Consider the following 23,672-nt stretch of genomic DNA (forward strand, 5'->3'; position numbering starts at 1 on the left):
AGAGAAACATATGTGACCATGTAAAAAAAAAACAATATTGAAATTTATTTTTTTATTTACAATAATGGAAGCAATACAAAAACTTATCATGAAGTACTCTCTTCGGTTTTTCTTTTTCTTTTCAACATTACATTGCCCAGCGGATTCTTCTGTCTCGCCTATAAAAAAAACACATTTAACTCAAAAACATACAAAAAGCAAACCATAAATCAAAAACGCTACTAACCTTATACTTCATAGCCTTACTACTTCCATAATTCATCTTCCCTTTCTTCCTCTTAACACCACCCGACAAAGTAGTCGAGCCACCGATTCCCTTAACATCTTTCAACGCTTCAGGAATTATGTACTCGGGAACGTCTGATAAATGCTCTTGAATCCTGACAGTATGCAGCGCTTTATCGTGCCTCAGTGCCGACAGTTCCAACGGATTATCTTCAAAAAACGACTTTAACTTCTTGCAATTCAAAATCTCTTGCTTTATCTCCTTCAATCTAGCCTCTCTGACTGCTATGCGAGTCACGGCTCGCCAAGCGTCTTTCGATCTATATCTGAACCCTTCGACTTGCTCCAAGCAGAATTCATAAGTCCTGAAAAGCAACACCATTATGCAACGTTGATCCGAAAATATAATAAAATTAGCAATAGCATTTTATTCAGCGAGAAGATTTGTTCGACATGAATTTGATCAATGCAAATCATGCACTATCAATTCGGGAGTATCGTTTTCATCATGATATTTTATTAGTTAAATAATGAATATAATAAACATACTTTAAAACATTTTCCATGTTGTAAGCTTTCGATAGATGTTTTTCTACTTCGTCGAATAGTTTAGATTCCGTCATTGATACAAATGATAAAACTTGACCCTAGAAATTAAAAAAACATCTGTATTATATAGTTAACATAGATAATATAAATCATGTTCTATTCAACACTCAAAATCAGAAATAATTCCATTTCTATACATTAGTACTTTTTCTTCATAAGAGAGAAGGTAAATCCTTAGTAATCAAAAGCATAATCTTTCAGATTAGAATACACGTAAATGAATGTGCCTAAATAAAAAATTAAAAGCCGATCAAAAGGAAGACACATTTATTGAAGAAAATTTTGCAGATCGTTTAACAGTCATCAAGTAATTGTGAAAACAGCGTGTTAGATTCCGAAAGTGATAATTCATCAATACCTCGCCCACGTTTTCGAACAATGAACCTGCATGATAGCGACACATAAGAAGATAGAATGATCCATCAACGAGGAAAATTGTTTTTTAAAGTTTATATGCTAAACAAAATTATAAAATATGACATATTTTTAAGGATGGTTTGAATGATACTTCTCATAACAGATACATCTATGGAGTGGAACGGCACAGGATGCCCAGATATATCGAGTTTAGATGCTTTTTTGTGTCAGATTATAAAAAATGTGACATTCATTATATATATAATTTATATATAATTTAATTCGATGTTGATTTATTAAAATGATCTTCTGTTGAAATGAATGGATTTGTTTCCGGTTTTGATTGAAAGATTGTTTGTAAAAATACCTGATTATTACCGCGAGCTGTGCGACCCGCTCTATGAATATACGAACTAAGATCAGCAGGAAAATCAAAATTCATCACATTCGAAACACGTTGAAAGTCAATACCGCGAGATATTCCAGATTCTTTGTCTTTTCTACGTTTTGAAGGCTTAGCATTTTTCTAAAAATATCATAAATAATTAGATAATGATATGATAAAAACGTATTGATCGTGTTTGATTATAATTACATTTTTGTCCTTCTTTTTCTTTTTATCAGCGTCCATACCTCCATCAGGATTTTCTAAAGATTTCTCATCGGATGCTATGATAATTTGGTAATTATCCTTGTTGAACTGCTGAACAGCTAAGCATCTTATGGCAGCAGGTAATTCAGAGTTTAAAACGCACGCAGGAATTTTAAATTGTTCTAAATATAATTTCAATCTAAAATATTATTATAAAATTAATTATTGAATTTGATCAATTGGAACGTTAATAATTATAAAACTCACTTGTAGCACCGATCGACTGTACGGACGAATATTATAGTTTTACCCCTCACAAGATTCAACTTCAATAGGGCATAAAGAATTGCAGCTTTATCGTTCTCTTCGGCTTTAATGTGATAATGTTCCAGTTGCGAAGTGGGCGCTAATTCGGGTTCTTCCAATTTCAAAATAACCGGGTTTCTCAAGATCAACCTTTTCAAAGATTGTACATCTTCCGATAGAGTGGCCGATGCTAATATGGCTTGATACACGTTAGGCATGTGACTGTAGACGGAAAAATAAATTAATATATACACTAAAACAATACAATACAACATAAATAAATACAATATAATAATACTTCAATAGTCCTTTTACTTCATCTTCGTATCCAAACGAAAAGACTAAATCGGCTTCGTCGATTACCAACGTTTCTAATGTTGATTTCAGTGATAAATGATTCGCTTTCAAATGAGCCAAAACCTTAGACGGCGTCGATACTAAAATATCTGGTTTTTCTAGTAAGAGCGGTTTAAATAGTTTGATATCACCGTCGACAGATAAATCGACGCATCGCACTTCACGCGAACATTTACATGTCAAGTCTTCAACAGCAGCGCAAATCTATAATAAATACCATTATAATTACAATAAATTCAATTTTAAAACAATAATTTCTTTTTTATACATACCTGAGTGCACAATTCCTTGCTGGGAGCCAAAATCAACGCTTTGATGCATTGTTCTGTATCTTTTTGCTTAGATGTGAGAATCTTTTGGATGATAGGTATTGAAAAAGCTGCTGTTTTTCCCGAGCCTGTCCTGGCTCGTACCAATACGTCTTTTCCTTCGATCAATAGAGGAATGGCTCGCTCTTGGATCAACGTGGGTGTCATCCATCCTTGTTTTGCAATAGCCTACAATAAAACACGTTTGAATCAACAACTTTATAACCTATAAATGTAAACATTTAACTTTATGGTTAACTACCTTTAGGATCCTATCGTCCAAGTGCATTTCGTGAAAATTAACAAATTTGTCTTCTTCGTTCGACGCATTATCGGTCATTTTTCAAATGACTGATCAAAAACAGAAGCACGCCGCCGTGCGACCTATCAAAATGGATAATATTGCTAGTGTAGAAAATAATCAACACAGCAAGGTAATATCGAAAATAATAAAAAATACGAAAAACCTGTGACGTCATTAATGGAAGCATCAATATATTTGCTATTATGTAAATAGTGCACCAGACAACTTACAGATGGAACTCATTGACCTTAGTGTAGATTTAGAGTTATTAACAAGATTTAACAGCGTTGCTTTGCATAATTTACGGGACTTTGCATGAGAAATCGTTGAAATTTTATAGTACTTGTGAACAATTTTTTTCAAGGATGAAACACAATAAGTCAAACATTCAAACAAGGATAACGAATACAAATCTTGAAAATTCTATGGGAATATATTAAAGTAACATTGAGGCTAATATTTACAACCTCGTAGCTCAAGCAAAGAGGCGAATTTCGCACTAAATTGTTAATATTATATAGTTAATTAATATATTTTGTCATTGTTGTTTTATTATAAAGCGACTCATATACAATACCAGCCAAGAAACACGTTAGGCACGAATGCGAAGTCCTTTTTTTGAGCTTAGTAATTTATTTTAATAATATTATTATTCTAATGCGTATTTTGTTTGGTTTCTCAAAATTTAAAACAATTCATCAAAGATGGAATTATGTGTTAGAATAATTATTTTTATTATTATTATATTATAAAAAAACAGGTTTAATTTTTCTATAAACTATTTTAAGAAATATGTGCATTTATGTAAGATAAATCTTTGGATTTTTTCTTCGGAAAAGGATTCGTTGCAAATAGTCACTATTGACTATTCTGACCAATGCTTGCTCGCTACCGCTCGCTCACATCTAATCTGTTCAACTTTAATGCACAAATAAGTCGTTTTATGGAACAATTATTTTATATATTGCTCAAGTAAACGTTCGATTTGAATGTGCTTACACCTGTTTCGCCTTTTGTATGCGCTCGCGAACGCCGTCTTACAGCCTTCGAGAATTAGACATAAGAACTAACCAGCACGCGTAGGGATACGCGTGCTGGTTAGTTCTTAGGTCTGAATCCAAAACACGTGTGATTGTGTATAAAGCAGTATTGGTCCAATCGTTTCGAAACGACGGCGTTCGTGAATGCATACAAAAAAATTAAATAAATAACACACTGTCACAATTCCGCTGACTCAACCCCCCCCCCCCTTAATCCTGTGAAAGAATTATGAATGCCACCCATTCGGAAAGGGCTGATCTTTTGTACCGACTATACGACCTCGGTTTAATCTAAGAATGCCAAGATACAGCCTGGTTATTAATTTATTGTGACAATACATTCTGTAATAAATATATTTATTTTTTTAATTACTGGAATTTTTGGTTATTATAAAATTATAATTGTGATCGATCATCACAGTCCAAGTTTTTTTTTTATCTCACGAATGAATACGTAAAGATGTAGTAAAATATATTTTTTATCATGCATTAATTTTATTTAAAAAAAAACACTGAGATGGACAAAAATATTTTAGTTACGGTCGCGTATTGAAGTGACACTCTCTTTCGAGGTTATGTTGTTTGAACCGCATATGATCGTAGTTTTATGAATACTCTATAAATATGGCTACATCTATTGTTACAAAGATATTTGCTCCGTATAAAAATATCATACACCGTTATGATAAAGTATTCATCGTTTTAAGACAATTTTCGATTGAAAATAAGCCGTTACATGAAACATCAGAAAAATTAATCAAAGTTGCAATTATCGGAGCGCCAAATGCAGGAAAAAGCACAATGATAAACCAGCTTCTCGAAAAACAGGTACACATTGTCATACTTAATTTGTTTAGATTGCTCTTTATATTTGATTATAATATTTTTAGATATGCGCCACTTCAAAGAAGGTGCATACCACGAAAAGTTTATCGCGCGCTATATGCAACTTTGAAAATACGCAGATAGTTTTTCTGGACACTCCGGGAATAGTCAACGATTTGGAAATAAAAAAGTAATATTATTTCATTATTCGTTTTAATGTCAGTGAAATGAAATTAAATTAAATGTAATTATGCTTAGATATAATTTGGTAAAGGATATGGACTCTACTCGGACAGGTTTAAACCAAGCTGATATAATAGGCGTTTTGCACGATGTCTCCAATGTACATATAAAAAGCAATCTCAATAATACAGTGATTGAATTGCTAGAAAAACACAATGCTATTCCAAGTTTCCTCATATTAAATAAGGTAGTAAATTTTAAATATTTATATGTTTCAATAGAGTGAAATAAATCATCATTTTTTACTCTTATAGATTGATTTATTAAAGTCAAAAAGTCAACTTTTGGAATTGGTCAGGATATTAACCAACAACACGATAGCGGGAAATCAAATTATAGTTAACAACAAAAGAAAATGCAATGGTGGATATGCTGGTTTTTCTGATGTTTTTATGATATCAGCCCTGGAAGGAGACGGCACTGAGACTATTAAGGTTTTTAAATTTGTGTATAATTATGTCAGTGTGTTAATTTATAATACTTATCGTTTTTAATAGGAATATCTCGTGAAAAATGCTAAACATAGCAATTGGATTTATTCATCTAATAATTGGACAGATCAAGAACCTGTGAACCTAATCTTAAACGAAGTACGAGCAAAATTATTGGACTTTCTGCCGCAAGAATTACCCTATAAGCTAAAAATCAAAATGGAACATTTCGAAGAAGGGTCTGATAAAATTATTGCTGTCGTAAACGTCACATGTCCAAACGAAAGAAAGAAAAAATTCATAGTTGGCGCTGGTAGAGGCAGATGGAGAATAATATCAGATAAAGTCAGAAGCGATCTTACCTCAGCTTTTCAGAAACCGATAACAGTCATATTAAATATCAAAGCTGAGATAAACAAGGATGAATATAAAAAGCATTAGTTTGTAAATAATTTAATTAATATATTCGCTGCACATTAAATATGCTCCATGTAACATAGACTACATTCTTAGATAATATTCCCTACTTATAATTTTATGTTATTTTAGATAAATAAAGACAAGAAATTTAAATATCTTTTTTGGTTTCAATTATGTATTATAAGAATCACTTACTGTCTTATAACTCTCCTGGTTTTTTTTAGTGTGTAGTTAAGCGCTGCCTAATGTATATTTTGCTGTACAACTATTACATATAACCTATGTAGAGATACATTACTCTATAGTCCAGATGAATCGAAATTATGTACCAGATCTTCGAGTTGGTAATCCAAAGTATCAGGTTGTCCCATAAGTCTGCATTTTTTTCTTACATTTTCAAAAATTAATACCTTTATAAATAACGATAGTTTCACTGTTCTTTCGGTGTTTATTAACAGTAGTCGTATCAATGATGCTATTTAGTAATAGAATATTTTTTGTTTCGATTTTTTCAACATTAAATCAACAATGACAGTGGAAATAAAATAATTTCATTTAAGCTATATTATGCTTTGAGTTTCAACTCGGTCATATTGCGACAATAGCAGTTAAAAATATTTGTAATGCAATGGGCAGGGATGCCATTAAATTTAGAAAGTGTCAAATGTGCCTAAAAATTTCGATCTGGGAATTTTGACAATAAATATCTACGTATGGCCGGGTTGTCCTTCGGGATTGTTAGTGAGGATGTTAGGACTGCCATAGAAGTAGATCCGAGATTACCGATACAAAAGCCAATGTGTCGCCTACATCAGTTCACAGACATTTAAAAAGTTAAGAAAGGTGTTCATTTGCAGAATATGGGTATTTCATCCTCCCACAGCGAAGCTCAATAATTCATGATTGATTATATACTGGATTGAAATATAGCGATGTTGGTGGGCGGTAAGGAAATTTTAACCATAAAAAATAAGGAAAAGTGGGCGGTAGGCATAAAAATGTTGACGACCCCCGATCTAGTTAGATCCCTGCAACATTCAAAAATATTTTACAAAAACGACATTATTAAAAATACATTCTTTTTTCGAATCAGATATAAAGGAATGAATAACATGTGGAGAATAATTGTTGAATGTTTATATATAGCTTTTAATATGGCCAAAACTTGGCGGTACTCTGTTGTTAACACTGAAGTGACGTAGGCACATTCTCTTGGTGAACTATGGCGGGCTCGCAACACCGGTACGGCCTAGTGCACCATCCACTCATTTTTATATTCAAACATAACTATATCTCAATAAAATACTATTGCAGTAGTTCAATCTGTGTCAAATTGCTACCCGTCATCATCCGTTGTTAAAGAATAATAATTTAAGAGTTGTGAGTGTGTGTCCTAGCTCTTACGAACCCTTTTTATATGTTCCCTGCAAACAGTTTTGACTAATGGGGGAAAGGGTTTATTTCAACCAGTTAAGCCGTAGTTCTATTTCCACACATGTAATGGCTAAATGAGTAATCATCTTGTGGATTCAGTTCTTTTCCACAAATGAGAGAGAAAAACAACTTTATTTTAAGCATGACAATGCCTGAGAATCTCTTAACCTTGTGTTAGGATGAGTACAATTATATTGTTTAGTTGTTACAGTTACAGATTTTTGACAACTAATTAGTTTCATGCTTCTCCCAATTTTAGAATAAAAGAAGAATATTATGTCCCTGGTTATTCTTAGATCAAGCTGTATCAATTTATCAACAACGCATCTTATATTGAGCGTTAAAAAACTATTAAAAATAAGTATTTTTAAGATCAAGTTCTTCATTCCCAAAACTGTCGAAAGAATTACTCAATCCTCTGTTATTTTATTTCAACTTGGACTGAATGCAAAAAACAGCTTTCCAAAAACATTAATTTTGTACATATTTGTTGTAGTTATATATCTCTATTGTCACACTGTTCATAATAATTTGGGATGTTGTTAATACATATTTATTTTTTCACTATATAATCTAGATTATATTTTAAACGATAGAGAAAAAAACGCAATGATAACTAATTTTTTATCAAAATCGTCTCATGAATCACATTTAATATGCAGCTATGATATATTTCACTAATAAAACATAGATATAGATAATACATTTATTTATACAATCATATTAAACTTTAACTATTGCCTTTCCCGTATTTTCGCCACGTAGCATTGAAACAAATGCTTCGTACATGTTCTCAAAGCCTTCGGTTACAGTCTCTCTATAAATCAATTTGCCAGCATTAATCCATTCCAAGTTTTGCTGAATTCCTTCAAACCATCTGTTGGCCCAACGATGCACAATGAATCCTTCCATTTTCATTTCCTTAAATACGAACGTCGGTTGGAGAATGGGAACTATTATACATAAATTAAATAACTTAAGTTTTTTATCATTTAACGATTATAAATTAACAGGATGTTACAAAACCTTTGGGCAATTTTGACATATCTTCATTATATGTCGATATAGCTCCACAAACTGATATTCTCCCGAATTGATTCATCTTTCCGATGACCGTCGAACTTAATTCTCCTCCGACGTTATCAAAATAACAATCAATACCCTTCGGGGCGCACTCCTTGAGAGCTTGCTCTATATTGACAATTTTATAATTGAAAACATGATCAAAACCTAGCTCGTTCTTTAACCAACTGCATTTAGCGTTCGTCCCAGCGAATCCGATTACTGTGCATCCTATTAAATTCAATCATACTAATAAATCAAACATGAAGCTTATAATCACAAAATACAACCTTTAATCTTAGCAATTTGTCCGACAAGAGAACCGACTGCTCCTGCAGCTCCACTTATCGCAACAGTCTCTCCGGCTTTCGGTTGACATAATTCCAAAAATCCAAAATAGGCAGTGTTCCTTATTTTATAATAATTTTTAATTTCATTACATATGTATTATACATTAAACTACAATATAACAAACCCCGGCATTCCGAGAACTCCCAAACCGAGAGACGGTGATAAATCTCCTATTTGAGGTAAAAGGTAAGGTTTCAAACCAATCTCGCTATCCACTCCTTCGCCGCAAATAGTGTAATCCCTCCATCCAAGATTGCCGACTATTAACTTTCCAACGCGAAAGTTTAAATTGTTAGTTTCTACGATTCTATTTAGTAAACATGTTTTAGTTTATCTGTTGTTTGTTTTATTATAACCTTGATATATTTATCTAAGATAATTCTTACTCTGCTATTTGTGAACCGATCATAGTCACACCGACTGGAAACCTTGCCATATAGGCCCTCATGTATGGATCCACACTCAAGAATTTGGCTTTGACCAGATATTCTAGTTTATATATAAAAGAGCAATAAAGATGTATATATATATATTAAATAAAATAATTAAATAAATAAATAATTACGTCCATCCTTTAGCGGTGGTAGTTCCTCTTCTTCCAACTTAAAGTCAGATTTCTTGGGTACTCCTTGGAACTGTTTGACAAACACATATTTCCTGGCGATAACCATGGCTGATTAAATGCGAATGAACCAAAAACGATAATCACATCTTATCTTATAGCAAAATTGCTTTGATTCATTGCATAATACTAAATTTATCAAAATCATCGTGATTTATAAAATGTTCCTATTTTATAAGTGTTTACGTTTCTGAAAAGATTGTATCCACTATATTATATAAAAGTGAGGCATGATATTTTTACAATAGTAAATTTAAAATTAATGTAAGATTAGAAAACTCCCTATATGAAATATAAAAGATATATGAAACATAAAAGTATAGTCATTTCTACGCCAACTTAGCGAGTCATAACCAAGTGCTTCTAGAATAAGATTTCTTGTATATTCTTTCAAATACAAATATCTTAAGAGTTTTCTTTGTATTTGCCCTGATAGTAATGTATTTCATATTATTGCTCGATGGCTTTTTGCATCTCAAACCCTAACATTGACCACTTAAGAGTATAAATTAAAATTATCATTAAACAAAATAGCAATATCCATTATAAATCTTAGTAAAACGCTTTAAAGAAAATAAATCGAAATCGTAGTAAAAGCTAGCAGGGTCTAGCTTTATAGATAATGGTACAGTACAGCATGACATTTATCAATGCTGAATGGCAAATGATTAACCACAGCCTATTTCACAATGAATCCAAAACTTTTTTCAAAGATAAAGAATCAATAATCGTTCTAATGAATTTAAATATTTTCATATAGTTCTTCGTCGCATATAGTTAAAAGTCCTATTTCACAACTGCTGTAATTGTCATTTATAAACAGAAGTAACAACACTTGAAATACTTTTAGATTTTTTTTATTGTGACGCTTTGATTATACATTTGTTGTTTATAATATGCTGTATATAAGTTAATATGGTAAACTACAGCGACAGTTCCGTAAATAAGCCCTAATCTTATATGAAAACAAATACAAATACTTTGATCGACAGCTGTGTTTAATGCTAATTGTCTTGTTAATAAGCTCGAATTATTATTTATTTCTGCAATCACTAGCAATGATATAAGTGTTCCTTAGTGTAAACTTTGGGAATGAATCCCTCACAGCTACAATAATAATATTTTAATTAATCTATTATTACAATAATTAAAAATATATGTCTCTACGAAAATAATTTTATTTCACAGAAAAAATTAGGCTTTAACAATAGCTTTCCCAGTATTTTCACCACGTAGTAATCCGACGAACGCTTCAAATGTGTTATCGAAACCATCGGTAACAGTTTCTCTGTATTTTAGTTTCCCTTCACTAATCCACTTTAAATTTTGTTGGAAACCTTCCATCATCCTATCAGCCCAACGGCTTACGATAAAACCTTCCATCTTCAATTGATTAAATACAAAGACAGGTTGAAGAATTGGAACTGTAATGCAAATACAAAACATAAATACAAATTATTTTGTAATAGTAATCAACAAGATTATACCTTTGGGCATTTTCTGCACATCTTCGTTGTAAACAGATATAGCTCCGCACACCGAAATCCTTCCGAAAGTACTCATTTGGTTGATTACCGTTGAGCTTATTTCACCTCCAACGTTATCAAAGTAACAGTCGATTCCTTTCGGCGCGCATTCTTTCAGAGCTTTTGCCAGATTGACCGTTTTGTAATTAAAGGCATAATCAAAACCCATCTCATTCTTTAACCAATTGCATTTAGAGTCTGTTCCGGCGAATCCAATCACTTTACATCCTGGGTAATAAAATAATAATGTTAATTTATTTTATGAACGTATTCCAGAATCTCTGGATTTTATATCTCTGTTAACAGCATGAAGAAGTGCATACATGTCGATACAATTAATAGGATAATATTGATGTATACATATAATTCTCATATAAGCAATCAGATAGATATAATCTACACTGACTTTGAAAAAGCTTTTGATTTAGTTCGAAAAAAATGAATAGGTTTAGGTTTTTAGACTAATTGATAAAATTTTTGTAATCATACTATTCATATCATTATCAATATGTTACATCAGGAGTTCCTCAATATTCTAATTTAGGCTGATTAATGTTATTTATATTTATTAATGGTATTAATATCGTTGTTTATAATTCCAAATGCTTAGTATCTAAATTGTTCCTAAAACAAAAACTAAATTGTTCATAACATAACTTTATTAAATTATCACCTTTAAGTTTTGCGATTTGACCCACATGTGACCCAACTGCTCCAGCGGCTCCGCTAATCACAACAGTTTCTCCAGCCTTCGGTTGGCATATCTCCAAGAATCCAAAATAAGCAGTATTTCTAAAAGAATGATGAATTAGGGTAAAGTAAAGTAGTTTCTAACCGTGTCATTGAGTTTCAGTATAAGTCATAATGACTTTCATGGATTATTAAGACTTAACGAACAGATTTGAATATGTTTACAATATCATTATTGATACATACCCTGGCATGCCAAGAACTCCTAAAGCAAGAGAAGCAGGCAATTCTCCCAAATTGGGCAAAACATATGGTCTTGCTCCAAAAATATCTTCCATGTTCTCCTCGCAAAGAGTGTAATCCCTCCATCCAAAATTGCCAACGACTAGCTTACCCACCTTATACTTGGAACTTTGACTCTCGACGATTCTTCAAAATATATAACGATTAGAATATGCAGAATAGAAATTTTAATATCAATGCAATCTTTGATCTGATTAAGTACTTAAAAATACTTTGCGTCAAATGTAATCAGAAAATTATTTTGACATGATTTTTAGATAATACACATATCATACTTACTCAGCTACTTGTCCTCCAATCATTGTAGTGCCGACGGGATATCTTATCATGTACGGCCTCATGTATGGGTCAACGCTCAAGAATTTAGCTTTAGTCAAATATTCTGAGAAGATTTAAGATATAAAAAGAATTATTACAGGTATGTGCTCTAATTTATTTATTGAATAAAAAGCAATATTATCAGTTTTAGGCTGTAACTACATATATTAATAAACCAATAAGTCAATCAAATACACTATCTATTTCTATAAAATATATTGACGTAGATACATACACATAAGCACATACAAGGGTTAGTATTAAAAAAATTGTACTCAGTTGCTTCGATGATTTAACTCAGCTATTCTTGTCTTGGCTACCATTGTATTTTATAGAGCTACCTGTTTTTTAAGATTTTCTTCTAAACAACTCCATATTACAATAAGTAAAAATAGGATGTATTAGAAGAAAATCCTGTAAAGAATTAATTCAATATATCCCAAATATTTTCACGCTGTACAAATGTGATTATTTTTGATATAATTTTCGTGAGCTACCGTTTTAATTATAACAAAATACATATTAATAATTATTAACTTTCTGACCTTAAGACATGCCCTAAGACCCTAATAAAAAAATAGTTTTAATGATTTTTTACAAAAACTGTATTTTACCCATGAAGTTAGTAGTTAATTTGGCTATGAAGTAAGAAATTTAGGATTTTCATAATTAAAAAGTAATAATAAATATGTAATACAGGGATTTTCAAGCTTGTAGCTCTAAAATTTGATTTAGAATTCAGCTTACTTTCGATTACCACTAGGTTACACTTTTTTGTTACAAATATAAGATAACTTGATTTGTATTATTACGCGTAACATGTGGCTGTAAAAAATACATAAAAAACATTCACAACAATAAAATCACAATATCACTACGATAACATATTAAAAAAAATATTTATAGCCATTTTTATATCGCATTTTTCTTTTCTTTTAACTTTAAAAGTCAATAATTATAATCTATAATTCTATAAGATAGATAATAAAACATAGCTTTAAATTAATAAAGTGTGCATTGTATGACATATTTTATCTTAATCATAAATAATACGTAAGTATTAATGATTTTTTAAACCAAACCAAATATTAAACCAAAAAACTATAAACCAAATTTAAAAACACAACGCTTTTTATGTAAAAGAACTAATGAAATATAAAAATTCAGCTTGCAAATTCACATCTAAATCGAGCTATTTTGTCTTTGTGGCAGATATATTGTTGTACAGTGTAATTATTTTGAGTTACAGTACAAAAAAGTAATATTCATCTTCTCTGCCTTATTCTTCAAACAATTAAGTAAACATACTGCTATTTAATTCACGATGTTTATTTAATAATTAAGTGTATTTATTTATTTATTGTAAATTTTACGTTCCTTTACAAATGTTAGCCCGATGCGTTACAATGGGGTAAACATAGTCAACAAATACTAAGTAAGTAGTGAGGCTCTAAAATAAAATTAAAGTCTGTAAATCGGTGACATATATTTAATAAATTATTTTATAATAAAACTGAACGTTAATATTTGACACAATTTATGATTAAATTTTAATTATTTATTATTATCGATTCGTGGGATTATAAAAATCTAGGAAGCCTTTATCTGTGATTATCAATCGGAATCATAATATATAATAATTAACAACTTTGATCAACCAGACACAATATAAATTTAAAAAAAAACACTTAGGTCCATTTTGGATTCAAACCCAGGACTTTTACTTATTAGTCACCAACATATATCACTGTTATTGTGTCGGTTAATGCATATAGATATGTATGTGTATAAAATCTCGAAATTATTTTGTATATAAGCCATTGTGACGTATTGGGAAAACCTATCAAGTGAAGGACAGATATCTAATAAATAATTCTGATGATATACAATTTTGTGAAAATTGTATGTCCTAAATTATTTATATTTTTGTTAATTGTTTTCAAAGAACGGTATTATTTTCCTGTGCCATCAGTACGCAAACCGTAGTTCGAAATTTATGGAATTAACATATACATTATACAAAATAGTTAACAATGCATTGTTAACTTTTAGGAAGTGTGACAAGTATAACATTTAACACTCAAAGGTCATGTTTATTATTGGAATTAAGCTGGACCTTGAAATAAAAATAGAGGTTATGATTATTTTAACAATAACATACGCCCATCTTTTAGCGGAGGCAGCTCTTCTTGTTCCAACTTGAGATCTGACTTTTTCGGCTCCCCTTGGAAGTGCTTGGCCAGCACATACTTCCTGGCGATCACCATGCCTGCTGCTTTACGAATAGACATTATTAAACACCTTTGCACCTTATCTACACACACAATGCGTTATCAACTTTGGTTCGCGTCCATAAATTGAGATTTCTCTCGGTATTTATTTTGATAACATTAGAATTTTAGATTATGACAACACAGAAAATGTATCAGTACACTAAAAATAAGTAATTTCTGTTAATTTTGTATAAAATTTGTTCTAATTGCTTTTTTATGTTATGCCATCATAATTATAATTTGACTATCTAAACACTGCAATAATTTTATGATATGTAATGTTATTGTTTAAAAAAATGCAAAAATTTAAAGATTACATTGTTTTTAAATTTAAAGATAAAATTATCGTGTTGTATGATGCTTTAGATTGCATTGTAAATATTAGTGTCAATTTAAAAAGCATTGGAAATCACAGCATTGTGATTAATTTTTATTTATTATTAAAAAAATAGCTAAATAATAAATAAAAGTCAGTTATGACTACTTTACTGTGTAGCCGCCGAGGGCTACTTTTATGATTTGCCTATATTAATTGGTTACCACTAGCTGCAATGCCATAGTTGTACTTGCTTCATAATCTTGATTTGAAATTCCCTCCAGCGGCAATTATGTTAAGTGTTGAAAACATTGAAATTGGAAACTAAAACTCATGGGCCTGGTCATCACTTGGTTTTTAAGCGGTGGGAGTTTGGTAGATCGCAAATTAGGCGTTATTTGCCTTCCAGCTTTTGATATACATCTGGCATTATGATTTATTTTGTAATCATTTATTAATTTACTCTTGAATAGATATAATAATATGTTAAGGGGAATATTCATGTAGCTACAATTCTAGTAAACTGTAATATAGTTTTGATATAATTTTCGAGTGAATTGAGGCTCTAAAATTTTATAAAAAATTGTGAGAAATAAGAAAAATTGTTTATTTTTACTGAACAAAGATAAAACATATAAAAAAATACGTTCAGAAAAAATCATTAAATCAAATTATCCGGGCAAAAAACACTGAATGTTACAAAAGACGGATATAAAAGAACCATCTCAAGAATTCAAAATTAATAAAAAAAAGTATTATTTAAAATAGATGCAAGCTGCCGTTTAAAGCAGCTGACGCTCCGAGTCATTGCCATATAATTGAACTAAATATTTTTCTGGTGTGAAATAAAATAAAATTATGTATAAAGTAAACAAATATATATTATCAAAATATACTAAGTTGATTCAATAACATAAAAAATGGTAGTGAGTGCAAGTTCTTCAATAAAACATATTTCGCATTTAATATTTATAAAAATGTTTTATTGAAAGCTTAATGTTTACTTTGGGCATGAATATATTAACTTTTGTAAAAATACTACTATTGTAATATGATTATTAGGATTTGGGATGAAAGGAGGCGGGGGGGGGGGGGTTCTAACACATTAAATGAGCGCTCAAATTATTTTTTGTGATTACTAATGTGACCAGAATTTAAAATTAAATTACGATGTTGCGTCGTTCAATGTGTGCTAAAAATATGATTACTACGAAAGCCGATGCGATTGGTATGTTAAGCAAAGATTTCTTACCTGACCTCAAAACTATAACTTAGTAACATTGGTTTTATGCAGATATCTGTGAACTATATTTTCCCCTATTCTATTCCGTATTAGGCACCTAACAAACGTATAGTTTTTCTATAGGCCGATTCAAATGGTGCAAATTTATTTACTCGTTGCTAGTTTAATTAGTTCTTTAGGCTACTGAGAAGTAACTGACTTATAAAATTGATTTATTTTGCTGGTATATTTAACAGTTAGCTATTTTAAAGCTTCATAGATCGTAATGAAAATAATATAGCTGTGTAAATCTCATGATGCAAAAGCTCAACGTTTGAGAGATTTTTTTCTAGAACGTTTCAATTTTCTGTTTTATTGTCATTCGTTTTAACAAAAGCATATTTATAAATATTATTAAAAAATATTATTTTTAAATAAAAAAATAGCACTTAATATTTTAGACGTTTCATACGGACTGGTTTTATTAGGTTGACTTATATTCGTAACTTAATTAAAATATATTTTAATTTGATGGCATACGAAAAATAAAAATAAATCTATTTATATATTAATACATCTTAATTTTGATTATTTGTTGCTCTTTTAAAAAAATAAAAAGTGACGTATTCTTCACAAAACCAGAAATATACATTAGCTGCTAATTTTATAAATATTTTAGGAAAAATCAGTGGCAACTTTTGAAAACTGTAAGTAACGAGTACAGCTTGAATAAATTAAAAATATATTTTTTCGAGTGATGCTGTTCGAACTGTTAATAATAACAGTAAATAAATAAATTTAGATGATGTTCGGAAACATTGGGCATTTTTCCCACTAGTAACACTGAAGCTTGACGGCCATCGCCGCTTGGTTTGACGGGTGTATTTTGCCGGCATATTATTCCACCATGTCTACCGACTTCTACATACGTTACTACGTCGGCCACAAAGGCAAATTCGGCCACGAGTTCTTAGAGTTCGAGTTCAGACCCGACGGCAAGCTCCGCTACGCCAATAACTCGAACTACAAAAACGACACGATGATTCGCAAAGAAGCTTTCGTTCACACCTGCGTCATGGAGGAGTTGAAGCGCATCATCACGGATTCTGAGATTATGTACGAGGACGACTCGATGTGGCCTCAGCCGGATCGCGTCGGTCGACAGGTGACGCATAACCTCAAACTCCCACTCAAAATATAATACTCTATTAAGATAATCTAAATATCTTCTATTTTAGGAGTTGGAGATCGTCATCGGCGACGAACACATATCGTTCACCACCTCGAAGACGGGATCGCTCGTAGACGTCAACCAATCGAGAGATCCGGAGGGACTCCGATGCTTATATTATCTAGTGCAGGATTTGAAATGTTTAGTGTTCTCGCTGATAGGTCTTCACTTTAAGATCAAGCCGATATAACAGCAGAAAATCTTTCGGCGTTCAAATATTTTAAGTTTTCTAATGTTAATTGACTTTATTGTATTTAAAATAAATAATTTCTTACGATTATTGCTTTATTTTTATAAATACATTAACTTGCTTGTTGTATATTGCTGACCAAGTATTAAAACCGAATCTGATTTATAAATTATCTGGAAATTATTTTTTGTTATTAATATGATTAGGCGGTTACAGTCATTATTGAGATTATGCCGACAAACTTGCTAAAAATGCCAACTACCCCTGGCAAAAAATACGGAATTGATAAGTTTGATTTTAGACGTAGACATCCTTTCGTCGTCGCTAAACGAGTAAATTCGCCTGCTCTGGCGGTGTTACAATCTTAACTAAATTACTCCACCCTTATAATTTCATTTCTTACAACAAACGGAAAGTTATTTCGAAATAAAAAAATATAATATGAAACTGAAAGGTTTAAGAGATTTTGCCACGAGACAAAATATGCAAATAATATTTATTATTAACTGTCGAGAGACGGTGATATTTTTAATTGAACGTAGAACACGACCATGTCATACCTTTTTGTCATGTTTCAATGACATCAGTACGCGAAGCTTCTCAAACGTTCGTAATAAAACAATATATTTTTTACATTTTTTCTTTACAAAATAATAATATTAAAAAATGAATGATAGAAAACATATCTACAAAAATTAAACCTTAATCACTTTAAATAAAACACGAAAATAAAAAATTCTAAATGCCTAGCAATCCGGGCGTTTTATTACTTTATGCATTTGACACAGCTCTGTGACAAACAAAGCACGATACACGCATAGTTTTATTACCAGAACGAAAATTACACATAAGTCTTCGTCCAATATTACGAGGACTACTGGGTGAAGACGATGTAGGAAGATCTTCGGGTGCAAAAGTCTTCACGAATAATTCTAACGCAAACTTTTGCGGTTTATACAAATAAACGTTCTCCTGTCGTTCAATTATACTTTTTTTTACTAAATCTACCGATAGGAGACGTATAAAATACTTTCGACGGCATCGATCGTTAATTTGTCACTCAGAATATGTATAAATCCATATCTTTATAGGCACTGAAAGTCATATTATCAACGTGCTCCATACATCTTCTGAATAACCACAGTATTGAATATTTACGAGTCGTTTTATCTCCTAGATCAACTCCGCCTATTGTTTTGTTATAAAATTTATATTTCGGCGACGGAATGGCGACAGGTGGGAATAAGACACAGATTGAGCCACTGCAGTAGTATTTTTATTGATTTGATGAAGTTATAAGTTTTGGCCGTAATAAACCTAAATAAATACATATAAGTAGGCCCCCGACGATATCATACTTACAATATACGGATGTTTTGTGTTTTCGCTACACTTCGATGAATCTGGCATATTTGATATAAACTATAAATAATGAAATTTCGGCATTACTGCTTTTATATTAAATAATTTCTAATGAAAAGTAATTATTTCGTAATTGCAATAATGCTCCATATGATTCCGATTCGAACCTTTCAATCATGTCTTCGCTATCCGAGAAAAGTTCTACACCTTCAAATTCGAAATCCTATTCATCGGAATCATTATATATTTCGACCATCGCTATAAATATTATTTAAACTAAAGTTAGTTTATATTTAAATTATTTAATGAAGTAAAAATATTAAATATACTTGTTAAATCGAAAAATAATTAAGAAGTGCAGGAATATTGTGCGCTTTGACGTAACTCTCCCGACGACAAGCAAACAAATACTGAGACATGATTGAAACGCCGTCTGATGCCTGCATCAGAGTCAGTCAGAGCGTGAGGCGCCTTACTCAAGCTCTCTCGCTCTGTCACGTGTACTTGTGTATCTCGCTCGCACACGTACAAGCGAATCCGCGAGAAAAGGGGATATACACACCGTCCAATATACTTACCTATCTTTCTCTTGCGAAATTCTCTGACTAAGCGGTATAGCATGGGCGCGTGAAAGTGCAGGAGAGCATTTCATTCACAAATTGCTGTTTTATTTCATTTAAATTTAGAAGTTTAATAACTTGTAAAATAGGCATTTCTGTTGTATTTAATGAAAATATTGTGGGGTCTGTTTATCTATTTATTCATTTTTTATGGCCAAAATTTAGCGGCACTCTGGTAATACTGACTGACACCGTCAAGCGGCGGAGTGCAGCACATTCTTTTGGTGGACCTTGACAGGATGACAACGGCTGGTGTTGCCTCGTTCCCCGTTTATCCGAATATATTTCAATTAAATAATATGTGAATTATATACTCATACTCTCAATAAATACTACTGCAGCGGCTCAATTTGAGTGTAATTGCTACCCATCGTCATTCATCCGGCAAAATATATTTTTGAGTGTGCGATAACAATTTTGCAGCAAATCGAATTTAAATAATAATAATTAAATGTGTCGAATTTAAATAATATTAATTATAAAGTCGCTATTGTTATAAGATGCTCAATAATTGCTTTATTTTATTTAGCAATTAATTATTATATCATTTAAATGATTGCAAATAGGAACAAGAGATGTCTCTATATATAAAAACATTTTTTCCTTTGTCGTTGAGGATATCTTTGGTGCAAAGTAGTTAGACTAGTATATGGTAACCATTTTTTAAAGATATGCCACACATATCATTAAATGGATAAAAATGTGTTTATTTATTTTTTGACGTTTAAGCGATGGCCGCAAAAAAAGTTGTTAAGACCGCTCACAGCATGCCAAAATGAATGAACGAAATAAAAACAACGACCCGCCGTTCGAACGTTTGCGCTCGACTGCCGTTTTCTATTCGATATTGTTAATTTTTGTTGTCGATTTGGATAATTTGTATCGCATTTAGATGACGAAAATCGTTTGCGACGAAACGGATCGTTTGTTCGTCGTCCGACAGATGGCGCGTCGTTCAAACGATCGATGTCGGCCGAAACGTCGAAGGCGGTGGCTATGCGGCCCGAGAAGCCCCGGGGCTCTGGCCAGTCGACCGGTAAATTGTCGTGCGTTTTCTGTAGCGAAACCTTCGACGACAAGCTCCTGCTTCAGGAGCATTTTCGGTGAGGTTTATTTGTTTTTTTGACGGACGCCAACTTTGACGGATGGATAACTCTCGATGTTATAAATGGGAAATTATTAAATATGTTAGATGTTAAGATTTGTATATTTTTTATTTTGTAAATTAAAGTGACCAGATTTTAAAAATATTAAAAGAGTTCTGATTCAAAATCCATCTCGGAAATTTTTGTTCAAAGGCATATTCTGAAATATTTTTGAGGAAAAGAAATTGCTACGGGAGCTCAAAAAAATATAATTTTTGAAATTTTTGTTCATAGAATAGAAAGATTTTTTTTGCAGAGGGCAATACTCCTCACCATATATATGCACATCCAGTATCTTTAATGATAGTCGTCGAATTTTTTTTTCCAATAGCCGCTGACGAAAAAATAAAATATAGTAATAAGTTTATAAGCTTTTAACAAGTCCTCATAATTTCATCGCAACGACATACTAGCATATATTTTTTTATTGTTTTAGACAACACGGCGAACAAAAGAAACCAATCAAGTTGACCGTAGCCGTTGAGAAGGTAGATGGCAAAATTCTCATCAAATGCGATTACTGCGAGACAGTACTCGAGTCTGTTTCGCTCGCCATACAACATCAGTTCAAGAAACATAAAAACTTGAGCAGCAAGTATTTCTGCGCATGGTGCGGTAAACAATTTCCCATATCGGTACAACTAATTTAAAATATCATAATTATATTACTATAATTATTATATTTAAAAACATAACTTATTAATCATTATTGAATTCAGTACACTTATTCGGAACACATGCCGTTGCACGAACAAGATGAACTGACCAATGTAAAAGGAAGTTTCGAATGTAGCAAGTGCAATTTCACGTTTTACAATGGCAAATCATTGAAGTATCACAATAATTCAGTGCACTCAGTTCATAAATTATATCAGAAGAATACTCTACTTCCACCGCCATCTAAAAAGATATACGTGGACCATATTGGAGATATGCAATCGATTTACTATTGCCAATTTTGCGGAAAAGAATACATTTTGAAGTTTAACTTGCAAGTGAGTGTAGTTTTTGTATGTTAAATAGTGTTTTTTTTTTTTTTTTATTAATCTATATGTTTTAATTTTTCAGAGTCATATTGAAAAGGTTCACAATAAAGAAATCATGGAATCTCCTCCATCTGACATTATTCGGTGCAAATTGTGCGATGCTTATTTTTATAGTGAAAAAGCCTACGATTGTCATAGTTCTTATCATACGCCCACCGATATATATGTTTCCAGCGAAGATATGAGGTATATATTTATATTTTTAATATCAAATTAGTCTAAACAACTTTCAAGTTTACAGATTTTAAATTAATTGATGAACATTTAATTAAATTTAAATTATTTAATTTTAATAATCATTAAATATTGATTTTAAAAAATATTTCTCAAATTTAATTATAATGAAATTATTTAATTATAATAATTATTTAATGAATATAATAAATTAAATAATTTAATAATCATAAATAAAAATTAAATATATATTTTTTTGTGATTATAATGATTTATTTTCATATCTTTTTCTTAATAATTTAATATCGAAAAATTAGTATTCATATTCATACTTTTCAGAGCGAACGTTGTTACTAAAGTGGATCAAGAATTTGATGCAAGAAGAGTGAGGCCTTGTTCTCAACAGCAAAAATTAGCACGCTCTTCACATGTACCTTAATATCTAATTTATTTATATAGTTTAGTGGTACTTTATTTAATTAATATTTTTTCATTTTAGCGTAAACAGATTCCAAATCCAGCTTTAGTCGATGTGTCAGATTTTTCACCTCCGCCATCAGATTCGAGCGATTCCGAAACAGAGTTTCCCGATATAAAACCTGAACAAGAAGAACCCGTTCTTTCGAAGGATGTGATTACTTTAGATCAATTCATTGAAATGCACAGTGAAATCTTCACTAAAAACGATAGTGATATAAATTCCGCAAAGCCGTCTACAACTACATCTAATGTCCAAGTAAAGCCTTTGAACGTAAAATCAAGTCTTGCTATTAAAGATGATAAATGTGCTACTGCACAAAGTAGCGAATTAAAATTTGCACCTCAAAATGTTAAAAAATTAGAAGTTCAGTATATGACCAAGGAAGAAATGGATAAAATGAAGAGTAAAGGTCTTCTCCGATTGGCACCTAGGCCCAAAGATATTAGATATATTAAAAAGCTTCATATAGTGGCAAAGTCCCCTCCGTCGATGGAAGGAAATTGTGGTATTTTACCTAAAAATGTCGCGGCAAAAAGGGAAGAGGATGCATATATAGAAAATATTGGAGTAAATAAAGGAGGTGGTGTAATTAAAACGTTTTTTAACCGGAAACGGAAAGCTTCTAATATCTCGAAATCATAAATAATAATATATGAAAATCTGAGTTTAAGCTTAGAATGAAGCTAAATTTATTAATGATTAATATGTATATAACTTTGGTTTCATTATATTTTTTTTTCATATGTACCATATTTTTTGTGAGGAGTCTTAATTCTCAACAATTATTGGCCAAAGTCTTTTGAAACAAAGATAATTATGATATTATTATCATAGGCTAAGTCGACGTTTAAAATAGCATATCTATTAAAAGTTCATTACATTATTAAGTTTATTGTGTGAAGCCCTTAAATTAAATCTAAAGCTATTTTTTTATGTAAGTTTGGTTAGATTTTTAGATAAATCAATTATATTGGAAATTAGAAATGGATATTTATTGTTCATTCATGGAAAATGATCTTAGGTGATATATTTGTCGGCATTTACATTCATAAATCTTGAAAAGATATATTTTCATTTTCGTTTTTCTAACTAAAGCGCAGCATTAATAAACCACTTTAGAGATAAGAAAAAAATATTGATACACAACACAATATGCTCTTTAAAAGGCGATTGAATCGTGACATTTTATTTGGAGTGAATCAAAAAGATTGAATGTACAGTTATAAATAAGCTTTTTGCTCAAATATTTTTGGGTCATACTTTTATTTAATTTTGTATGCTAATAGAAA

At 31.2% G+C, this 23,672-nt stretch overlaps 6 protein-coding genes across 7 annotated transcripts; 3 read left to right on the plus strand and 3 right to left on the minus strand.

Annotated features, from left to right (window-relative positions):
• Positions 1 to 37: 37 nt before the first annotated feature.
• Positions 38 to 3,166, minus strand: Ddx56 (putative ATP-dependent RNA helicase DDX56). The gene is made up of 9 exons (XM_088183233.1): positions 3,017 to 3,166; positions 2,719 to 2,943; positions 2,388 to 2,650; positions 2,051 to 2,311; positions 1,787 to 1,982; positions 1,559 to 1,717; positions 775 to 872; positions 227 to 590; positions 38 to 158 (listed from the first exon to the last, which is right to left on the minus strand). Exons 1-9 carry the CDS (start codon positions 3,092 to 3,094, stop codon positions 87 to 89), a joined length of 1,716 nt encoding a protein of 571 aa, XP_088039359.1. The 5' UTR covers positions 3,095 to 3,166; the 3' UTR covers positions 38 to 86.
• Positions 3,167 to 4,612: 1,446 nt separating this feature from the next.
• LOC148236941 (GTPase Era, mitochondrial-like) lies at positions 4,613 to 6,174 on the plus strand. Its single transcript, XM_088182667.1, has 5 exons — positions 4,613 to 4,926; positions 4,989 to 5,113; positions 5,182 to 5,353; positions 5,421 to 5,600; positions 5,664 to 6,174. The coding sequence occupies exons 1-5, from the start codon at positions 4,723 to 4,725 to the stop codon at positions 6,036 to 6,038; spliced, it is 1,056 nt and encodes a 351-aa protein (XP_088038793.1). The 5' UTR covers positions 4,613 to 4,722; the 3' UTR covers positions 6,039 to 6,174.
• A 1,920-nt stretch (positions 6,175 to 8,094) lies between these two features.
• On the minus strand, positions 8,095 to 9,608 carry LOC148236942 (prostaglandin reductase 1-like). Its single transcript, XM_088182100.1, has 6 exons — positions 9,430 to 9,608; positions 9,251 to 9,353; positions 8,989 to 9,171; positions 8,804 to 8,922; positions 8,478 to 8,744; positions 8,095 to 8,404 (listed from the first exon to the last, which is right to left on the minus strand). The coding sequence occupies exons 1-6, from the start codon at positions 9,533 to 9,535 to the stop codon at positions 8,175 to 8,177; spliced, it is 1,008 nt and encodes a 335-aa protein (XP_088038226.1). The 5' UTR covers positions 9,536 to 9,608; the 3' UTR covers positions 8,095 to 8,174.
• A 719-nt stretch (positions 9,609 to 10,327) lies between these two features.
• Positions 10,328 to 14,775, minus strand: LOC148236943 (prostaglandin reductase 1-like). The gene is made up of 6 exons (XM_088182099.1): positions 14,485 to 14,775; positions 12,285 to 12,387; positions 11,949 to 12,131; positions 11,686 to 11,804; positions 10,974 to 11,240; positions 10,328 to 10,910 (listed from the first exon to the last, which is right to left on the minus strand). Exons 1-6 carry the CDS (start codon positions 14,612 to 14,614, stop codon positions 10,681 to 10,683), a joined length of 1,032 nt encoding a protein of 343 aa, XP_088038225.1. The 5' UTR covers positions 14,615 to 14,775; the 3' UTR covers positions 10,328 to 10,680.
• A 2,177-nt stretch (positions 14,776 to 16,952) lies between these two features.
• Positions 16,953 to 17,645, plus strand: mago (mago, exon junction complex subunit). Its single transcript, XM_088182101.1, has 2 exons — positions 16,953 to 17,299; positions 17,373 to 17,645. Exons 1-2 carry the CDS (start codon positions 17,042 to 17,044, stop codon positions 17,553 to 17,555), a joined length of 441 nt encoding a protein of 146 aa, XP_088038227.1. The 5' UTR covers positions 16,953 to 17,041; the 3' UTR covers positions 17,556 to 17,645.
• Positions 17,646 to 20,266: 2,621 nt separating this feature from the next.
• LOC148236945 (uncharacterized) lies at positions 20,267 to 23,516 on the plus strand. 2 transcript variants are annotated; one of them, XM_088182097.1, is made up of 6 exons: positions 20,267 to 21,037; positions 21,119 to 21,317; positions 21,402 to 21,677; positions 21,751 to 21,914; positions 22,242 to 22,332; positions 22,402 to 23,162. In XM_088182097.1, exons 3-6 carry the CDS (start codon positions 21,420 to 21,422, stop codon positions 23,023 to 23,025), a joined length of 1,137 nt encoding a protein of 378 aa, XP_088038223.1. In that variant the 5' UTR covers positions 20,267 to 21,037; positions 21,119 to 21,317; positions 21,402 to 21,419; the 3' UTR covers positions 23,026 to 23,162. The 2 variants fall into 2 exon arrangements, with proteins under 2 accessions (XP_088038223.1, XP_088038222.1); XM_088182096.1 differs by having other exon boundaries at positions 20,290 to 20,640; positions 22,402 to 23,516.
• The last annotated feature ends 156 nt before the right edge of the window (positions 23,517 to 23,672 follow it).

Source organism: Plectrocnemia conspersa, unplaced genomic scaffold, assembly GCF_051122295.1.
Source record: "Plectrocnemia conspersa isolate PC_06_02 unplaced genomic scaffold, ASM5112229v1 ptg000003l, whole genome shotgun sequence".
Taxonomy (NCBI): domain Eukaryota; kingdom Metazoa; phylum Arthropoda; class Insecta; order Trichoptera; family Polycentropodidae; genus Plectrocnemia; species Plectrocnemia conspersa.

Coding starts and splice junctions, on each gene's coding strand:
- LOC148236943 (XM_088182099.1), bottom strand. CDS start 14,614: ATGTCTATTCGTAAAGCAGCAGGCATGGTGATCGCCAGGAAGTATGTG. Junction 12,132..12,284: donor ATTGGAGGACAAGTAGCTGA/GTAAGTATGATA, acceptor TATATTTTGAAG/AATCGTCGAGAGTCAAAGTT. Junction 11,241..11,685: donor TCAAATCGCAAAACTTAAAG/GTGATAATTTAA, acceptor TTTATTACCCAG/GATGTAAAGTGATTGGATTC.
- mago (XM_088182101.1), top strand. CDS start 17,042: ATGTCTACCGACTTCTACATACGTTACTACGTCGGCCACAAAGGCAAA. Junction 17,300..17,372: donor CGGATCGCGTCGGTCGACAG/GTGACGCATAAC, acceptor CTTCTATTTTAG/GAGTTGGAGATCGTCATCGG.
- LOC148236942 (XM_088182100.1), bottom strand. CDS start 9,535: ATGGTTATCGCCAGGAAATATGTGTTTGTCAAACAGTTCCAAGGAGTA. Junction 9,172..9,250: donor ATCGGTTCACAAATAGCAGA/GTAAGAATTATC, acceptor TTTACTAAATAG/AATCGTAGAAACTAACAATT. Junction 8,923..8,988: donor GGAGTTCTCGGAATGCCGGG/GTTTGTTATATT, acceptor TTATAAAATAAG/GAACACTGCCTATTTTGGAT.
- Ddx56 (XM_088183233.1), bottom strand. CDS start 3,094: ATGACCGATAATGCGTCGAACGAAGAAGACAAATTTGTTAATTTTCAC. Junction 1,718..1,786: donor AGAAAAAGAAGGACAAAAAT/GTAATTATAATC, acceptor TGATATTTTTAG/AAAAATGCTAAGCCTTCAAA. Junction 873..1,558: donor CAGCTCGCGGTAATAATCAG/GTATTTTTACAA, acceptor TTTAATTTCTAG/GGTCAAGTTTTATCATTTGT.
- LOC148236941 (XM_088182667.1), top strand. CDS start 4,723: ATGGCTACATCTATTGTTACAAAGATATTTGCTCCGTATAAAAATATC. Junction 4,927..4,988: donor ACCAGCTTCTCGAAAAACAG/GTACACATTGTC, acceptor TAATATTTTTAG/ATATGCGCCACTTCAAAGAA. Junction 5,354..5,420: donor GTTTCCTCATATTAAATAAG/GTAGTAAATTTT, acceptor TTACTCTTATAG/ATTGATTTATTAAAGTCAAA.
- LOC148236945 (XM_088182096.1), top strand. CDS start 20,504: ATGTCGGCCGAAACGTCGAAGGCGGTGGCTATGCGGCCCGAGAAGCCC. Junction 21,318..21,401: donor GTAAACAATTTCCCATATCG/GTACAACTAATT, acceptor TATTGAATTCAG/TACACTTATTCGGAACACAT. Junction 22,333..22,401: donor AATTAGCACGCTCTTCACAT/GTACCTTAATAT, acceptor TTTTCATTTTAG/CGTAAACAGATTCCAAATCC.